This window comes from Sinocyclocheilus anshuiensis, unplaced genomic scaffold (assembly GCF_001515605.1).
Source record: "Sinocyclocheilus anshuiensis isolate Anshui unplaced genomic scaffold, SAMN03320099.WGS_v1.1 scaffold2066, whole genome shotgun sequence".
Classification (NCBI taxonomy): Eukaryota; Metazoa; Chordata; class Actinopteri; order Cypriniformes; family Cyprinidae; genus Sinocyclocheilus; species Sinocyclocheilus anshuiensis.
Window position 1 is genome coordinate 139,741 of NW_015558697.1, and position 7,918 is coordinate 147,658.

At 36.5% G+C, this 7,918-nt stretch overlaps 1 protein-coding gene across 1 annotated transcript; it reads left to right on the plus strand.

Moving 5' to 3' along the window:
• Nucleotides 1-3,693: 3,693 nt before the first annotated feature.
• LOC107681427 (melanocortin-2 receptor accessory protein 2A-like) lies at nucleotides 3,694-6,552 on the plus strand. The gene is made up of 3 exons (XM_016477724.1): nucleotides 3,694-4,054; nucleotides 4,646-4,745; nucleotides 5,830-6,552. Exons 1-3 carry the CDS (start codon nucleotides 3,937-3,939, stop codon nucleotides 6,254-6,256), a joined length of 645 nt encoding a protein of 214 aa, XP_016333210.1. The 5' UTR covers nucleotides 3,694-3,936; the 3' UTR covers nucleotides 6,257-6,552.
• The last annotated feature ends 1,366 nt before the right edge of the window (nucleotides 6,553-7,918 follow it).

Genomic DNA, 7,918 nt, shown 5'->3' on the forward strand with positions numbered 1-7,918 from the left:
ATATAAAACTGATAAATTTTTTTATTTAAAACTAAATAAAAAATCTAAATATAAAATAAAATAAATAAATAAAACTAATTTAAAATATAAAACCTGTAATAGCACCTCGATACTGATTCAATGTGAACATTTTTTTATTTTTTTTGCAATAATGGTTGGTTATCCATATATTATCACTTGCATATAGTGATATTGTTGCATAAAAAAATCAGAAAGGCACTAAAATAGAATTAAAACTTTTCTCAAGATTACCTTCATAACCAATTGAAAAGAAATGTGTTTGTTCAAATCGTCTCAGGTACCACACTAGGCAGTGCAGATTATGATGAAGATGTGACGCCAACACCAGATTACGACTACAACGCTACATTCGACTACTATCTGTACAGTAAGTTGCCATGTTATTCTTGAGCACTGGTGAGCACATAGCAGACAGCTGTCCTGAAGTCTGAGGACATTTTTAATACAATCTGAAAGTGCCAGTCTGTGGTGTGATGAGACACATAATACTGGACGGATGGACTGACAAACAACTTTACAATGGACGGCAGCAGATATTAAGAAATACACTGAATGCTGCCATTTTTGACCAGTCAGACCAGTATTCCAGAGATTCATCTAATAACAATTATGGATAATGTTAACCAATAGCCATAGCAAACTTCCATTCGGTCTGGCTTGATTCTGGTATGTGACACTTTTTACAAGTCAGCCAATTCATAAAATCAAATGACTCCTTACATTGCTCTCTAGAAAACGTGTATTGTTACCAAATTAAAATAAGTTGCAAATAATGGCAAAATATGGGTATTACCATAAATGTAACTGTTTTGTTGTTTCCATTTCAGATGGCACGTCAATAAACTACGAGATGTATGAAATTCTCCACAATACCAAAAATCAAGGAAATACGGTATAGTGGCATAAACTCTCTATTGTTATGTTATCCACAGGCATTTCATTTCTAAAAGCCTGATTAACTTGTGGTACTTGTGACAATTGAAATGAATAGAACTAAATTGGCATAAGATTGTCATGGCATAAAGTGAAAAAAAAAAAAGAATAATTAAGCAGACTCGTAAAAGGAAGGATGACAGGAAAGATGCAGAGATTTGCTAGAACAAAAATAGGTTTGTAGAAACGTAAAGGAACATCTTTTGAACAAGCAATTGTTTGATGGCTTTGTTTTTACCAAGAATGCCGCCGGCCAAATAGGAAATCAAAAAGCAACGATCTCAATGTTTGACTGGGAAAAATATCCATACTGACTGCTTAATGAACTCTTGCTGCTTTTTAGGATTCAGTGTCAGTGTATAGACACTATGGAATATTAGCAGGACTGCTGGTGCTGCACTTCTGCCAGCAAACATGAAAATCAACTATGGACCAAACAAAAGTGAGTTTTTTTTTTCGATGGCTCTTATTCATCTTTCCTCTATGATGCTTTACAGTCCATTCACAGCCTGGAGTGACTGTTATTTTCTTAGAAATGCATTGTTCATCATGCATAAATCAATCTATATTTAGTCACAGCTGTCTATTACAGAGACTGATGAAATCTCTATTAAGTGCACTATTCTGTACTGTTAGCATATCATAATAGCTACAGCAGTGTGATAATTTGTTATTGTGCTACATGTCAGATAACCGTGTTACAGTCATTTCTTGCATGTTTTGTTTTATATTTTAAAGATACCGATGTGCTGATGTCATCGAAGAGGAAGGACCAGAACATCCTCTTTGTTGCAGAGCGACATCATTACTGACATTTTCACTGAATTAAAGTCTGGAGCTTTGGAAAAAAGAAGAATCTTTCTACTAAATGTATCTCTGTTGTTCAAAACTTTTTATATGTGATTTGAAATTATCACAGATTTTATGCTGTTTTAGATGCTTTACTGGGTCTATTAATTATCCAACAATCATTATCTGAGAAGCCTTTATGAAACTGTAACCAACATTTTCACTTTTGCATAAAGGATGAAATAAAACAAATAAAAAATTATATATGGTAGTTTTTACTAATTGCTTCCACAGCTCGGCATGTCTGATTAACAGCTCTAAGTGTGAACTTTATTTATATATTTCACAAACTCTTAACGAGGTACTAATATAATTGAATAAAATAAAAAAATAAACAATCTATCAGGAAAAAAACAATACAAAATGATGAGGCTAAAAGCACTTAATAGCAGGGTTATTTTAGTATCCGTTTTTAATTTTTGTTTCAGTTTTTTTTAGTAAGATAAGATAAACTAAATGAAATGAGAAATGTTGCCTTGGCAACTAGCTGAAATAAAATAAATACATTTTTTAAATATTTACTTCTGTTAAAGTTTATTTTAAGTATAACAAAAATAGCTTTTGATATAAATAATAATAATAATAATAATGTGAGACATGCATATTTGTGCTTTTTGCAAACTCGAATCATTACTGATTATTGGGTGACCTCTGACCTTTTTTTAATACAGATATCAGACATGCTGCTTTAATTTGCATGCATCATAAATAACATTTGTCTCATTACTGTGAGACAAGTCCAAGGGCTCAAGCTGCTCATTAAGCGTCAGTCTGCCTGCTGCACAAATATGCACTAACATATCTGACAGTTTCCTGAGCAGACTGCAGTATTCTCTATGTTCTTGTCTCAGCGACGTAAGACAGGGTCACCTTGCATCTCCAATCAATAACTGACCCAAGAACAGCACATTACTCAAATGAAAGAAATGAAGGGTTATCCAGTTGCGTTAAAAGAGGTTGGTATTAACCACTACAGTATGAACCCATGTTTAAAAGGTTTAGATATTAACAGCTGGAACTTGTCATTAGCCTTTACAAAAAAAGTTGCCACTTGTTAAAAAGAATTGTCTAGTTATGTTACTAAAGTTACTACAATGTCTATTTATTTTGCCCAAAACAATGATTTGATATTTATTTTACCTTTTGGTTTCCCCCTTTTCCCGAATCGTTTCATATTTCTTTAAAAATGTTGCCGATACCCCTAAAATATTTTAATTGTGACAACTTATCCCATATCCACCTAACGTTAGATAAGAGCGGGAGCGTCCATTTATAACGTAACGTTAAATGTGCGAGGCTTCCGGTGTCAGTTCGTTCCCCGTTATTTGTTTCGTATCTTTTTATTTTAATCTTTACTCTTTTATTGTCGTAATTATAAACACACCGATTTGAAGCGCAAATAGTTGTACCGTTTACTGCACTTTGTTATTCTTCTACTCATTTATCTTTAGCGCTAATAAATCGGAAGTCTCGCACATTCACAGAAAATAGCTTACTTCCGCTCTGAAAAATAAGTGGGTAGTGTAACACAATGGGGCATGTTGTCACAAAAGAAAAGTACGTTCGATGAGCTGTATTTTTTCCTAGACTTATTTATTTATTTTTACCAAGACTTAGGTTAGTGCCCATACAGAAAGGGTAGAAATAAAAAATAAAAACTATGCTGTACCGAAAATATTAAGGTAAAAAATGTGACAAATCCTAAGCGTATATTATATATGTAAAACATATCATAGGCTGTAAAATATTTAAAGAAAGAAAGAAGCGCTCTTGGATGCCCCCCGCGGCGCGTGAAATCTCTCCATTCACACGCGAGCTGATGGATGAGGGAGATGCGTGATCTCATCATATATTCAGTAGCCAACGTTCTCTCGAGACCACTGGAGACCTCACGAGTAGCGGTGCTACTTACAGAACGCCCACCTACACCACATTTTCTTTTGACTTTTGCCTTTGAGCACGCAGACGTGAGATGTTCGCAGGATAAGGATGAATTCGTTGGCGGTGTCGGTGTCAAAACAGCTGCTTACGTTGGATGCAGCAGATGATTGTGTTGTAGCACCGACTGCTGTGAGACACTGATGTTTCTTTTCCGTAAGCGCTCTTATTAGCAGTTTTGATCTATGATTGAAGATGCCGAGGTTCCAACATTTAAACAGCACTAGTATACCAAATCACAATTATGAATGGAGCTACGAATACTACGACGACGAAGAACCTGTGTCTTTTGAGGGACTCAAAGCACATCGATGTAAGTGTTTGCTGCATTTAGTCCATTATAGCTTGATGTGTTTGTCATCCTTTTCTGTGGGACAATGGTAAGATACTGTGAGATGAATGTTTAAAAATAAAAAATGCTACTTTAAAAATGTGTAATGAAAAACAAAAGTTTATCCAGCACACAGTACAGTAACAATTATGCAGATATTTATGTAAATATATAAAAAAATGTATGTGTAAATATAATTGTTTATAGCTACACTGTGTATTATGACATTAAAACGTAGCATTTATATATTATGACATTGTAAATATGTATGTGTGTTTGTGTGTGTATGTATATACATATATATATATATATATATACACTAGTATATATATAAATAAAATCACATAAATAGTTGCATGTCATCTATACATGCAATATATAGTAAACTTGTCAGTTAAAAATCTAAAAACCGGAAACATATATATATATATATATATATATATATATATTTTATTTTTTCTTTTCTGTTTTTCCCCCCTCATTTTAAGTAATTTGGGGTAATGCAAGTAGAGACAGTAACAGAAAAAAATTCAGTTGCATTTTTACGTCACTCAGCTTTGTTTCCTCCTGCAGATTCCATTGTGATCGGCTTTTGGGTGGGTCTAGCAGTTTTTGTCATTTTTATGTTTTTTGTTCTGACTCTTCTGACCAAAACAGGAGCACCACACCCAGAGTAAGTATATATTTTAATATTCTGTTGAATACCAGTTTTGTTGATCAGGCTTTGTGGCAAGGACAGGACAGAACAGACCAAACAAAAGTGCAGACAGTGTAAATTCCCAATAGGTCAATTCATCTCTCTCACATCTGCACCACAAGCACAATGTACTGGACCAAGCCAGTGTTTCAGCATGTTTTTTCTGTTTCCCGCTGCCTGCGTTTTGGCCACCTAGCTGCCTCATTATCCTTAGCTTCAGAGAGAGCTCTGTGTGTGTGTGTGTGTCCGTGTTAGAGGCCTCCCTCACTCTCATTAGCTCTCTGCTAGGTCAGTGTCTCCGATGTAACACTTCTTTAGACCAACAAAGATTCTTTTCAGGAAACTTTGATTAAACCAACAACAATCTGAAATCTTGGTCCAATTAGCATGAAGTCTGGCAACTTTAACCTTCATAAACTCAGAAATATACGCACTTCGACAATCATTTCATGCTGTTTTAATCCAATCTATCCTTGAATCTGTCTTGTCGCATGCTCATGTTTATTAATGCGCACAAATGCACCCATACGCATGCACATACACAAACACAACAGTTATCTCTGTCTGTGTTCTGGTAACCAACCAGAATTCATTTAAAAGCAGATTAATAACCAATAATGCCCTCTTTCTACATTCAAATGTATTGGGCAAATAATTCTAAGGGTGTTTATTGTTTATCGCATGTAATTACACTCAGTTATAATTGTGCAGCACTATTAGTCCCCAGCCTCTGGTCTAATGGAGCAGTTGGGAAGCTCAGGGGCCGGGTTGACAGTCTGTTTAGTGCTCTTTTAATTAAACTGCTCTATAGATGTGAGTCATCCATTAACACAGACCAACAGAAACCTCTTACACTCAAGATCATTGAAAAGAGAGGATAGGAATATGTGCTCCCACACACACACACACACAGACAGAAGGAGGATAGAATATAAGATGAGGGTACTCCCACACTCCAGAAGCACCGGTGCTCATTTCACCTCTATTAGAAAAGGGAAATAAAGCTGTTTAAACCTGGTGATGAGGCTTTGAGTTCAACGCTCCTGTCTCAATCCCTCAGGGCCGCGGAGCCTTATGAGAAACGAATGCGTCTCACAAGCTGCGCCGAGGGTCTGGGCCGCCAATGTGAGGCAGACACCCGAACGAGTCTCTCTCGCCCATTGCTGGAAGAGTCCCGGTCTTTTTTTCACTGTTACATAAATGAAGAAGAGCGAGAAGGAGGCAGGGCCACTGCTGGTGCCACCCATGGACGTACAGGCAGCGGCGACTCCAGAGACCAGTTGGAAACAGTCGGCCTAGTCGTGCAAAGCATGGTCATGGACACCAGGGCGGAACGAGAGGCAGCACTCTTGGCGCATTTCAACATTCCCAACTTCGTGAACTCAGAACTGAACTCTGTGTTGGGGGATGAAGATTTACTACTGGGCGATCCACCGATCATAATTGAGGAGGCACGTCCACGCTGCACCCATCATATCATTGACTAATCCACCAGTTTAAAGATGGCCTTTTTCACTCATTATGGCTCCATTATTGTCTTCAACTCAGCCTGTGATCTCTAAAAGTGAAGAGTGATGGTGTTTTGCTTCAAAAGCTCTGCTTTTGCAGCGCACGCTTTAAGGCTGAGCTATTTTCTGACATCTGGGGTCTACAGTGACTCATGATGTCAGTCTGCAAGATAAAAAAAGGTGGGATTGCACGAATGGGATTTGGCGAATATGTTCTTGACAGCAGCGACAGCATGCTAAAAGACTGTTGGGAGAAAATGCCAGATATTTAAAGAAAAACAATGAAATCAAGGACAAGGATGTTGTTTCCAGTTGTAGGAAGACATTCCAGTAGATTGCAATGCCTTATTGGTTCACACATCATTTCTACTATCAGCATGATTAAAAAAAAAAATATCTTGATGTGCATTAGGAAGATGCTTTATGCAGCATTGTACTTATGTAGCCTAATGGAAAAATTGCAGCAAATTGCCTGGTTCTCTGGCCTTGTTGTGTGAGCAAATGCCCGAGTAGAAAATAGCACGCTGTCTGCACCTGTCAACTGAATCAGTGGCTTTCTGCAGAATATCTGCAGTATACTTGCATACTAACTCTCTGTATTTGTCTGAATACAGCTGCCTGAGCTGCCGGAGCAACTGAATACTTCAGTTCTGTCTCCCATTTTATTGAACACCTACATGCCAATAAAATTCAGTGCAAAGCTTCCCGTGGTGAAACTTTTACATAAATCCACACCTGAAAGAAACCTCACATTATACAGCTTGTGTTATTACATTTTGACCTGACTTTTAAGCTGACAGATGATAAGACAGGTGAAAAATCAAATAGATGTACATTGAGGGACCAATATAGAGAACAGAATGTCTTAACTTGGATTAGAAAGTTGCTACTTAGCAACCACTCAGAAAACCTTAGCGACCACTGAGCAATGTCCTGGCAACCATGAACACTCAGGTGACAGGTGACGAGAAAGCACCACTTATTTCTTCAGAAAATGTAAAAAAAAAAAAAAAAGTCTTTAAAATACTGTTGTAATTTATAGTACAGAACTATGGGGATCACATACAATGTTTTAACCTTTTAAAAATTCAGGACATTCAGGATTATTACTATTATTACAGTACAGGTCATTATTAACTATCAAAAAAATAAAAATGAGCACTGATGAAAACTTTGCCTGAGGAAAAATGAAAAGATCATTTACAGATTTACAGAGTGACATTATTTCACCTTCAAACTTGCAGACAAATAATTAATAATTTAGATAGGTGACAGCTTTGAACAGACATCAGATGTGACACTAGCTGAAGATTGGCAGGTTATCAGTACGGCATTTATTCTGAATCATTAATAGACTTTCTTTTTTGTGATTATGCAAATTTCAAAGGTAGTGATTTTGCTTGTATCAAGTACATTTGTCACTTAAATTCACTGCTTCTGCTTCTCCTGACTCTGGTTCAAGCGGAAAATTTCCACTCGGATCATTATCCAGCCACGCTGTGAGGGCGCAAATACTGCTAACCTCTGTCCTCTGAAAAATTCAAGACATTCAGGATTATTACTATTATTACAGTACAGGTCATTATTAACTATCAACAAAATAAAAATGAGCACTGAAAACTTTGCCTGAGGAAAAATGAA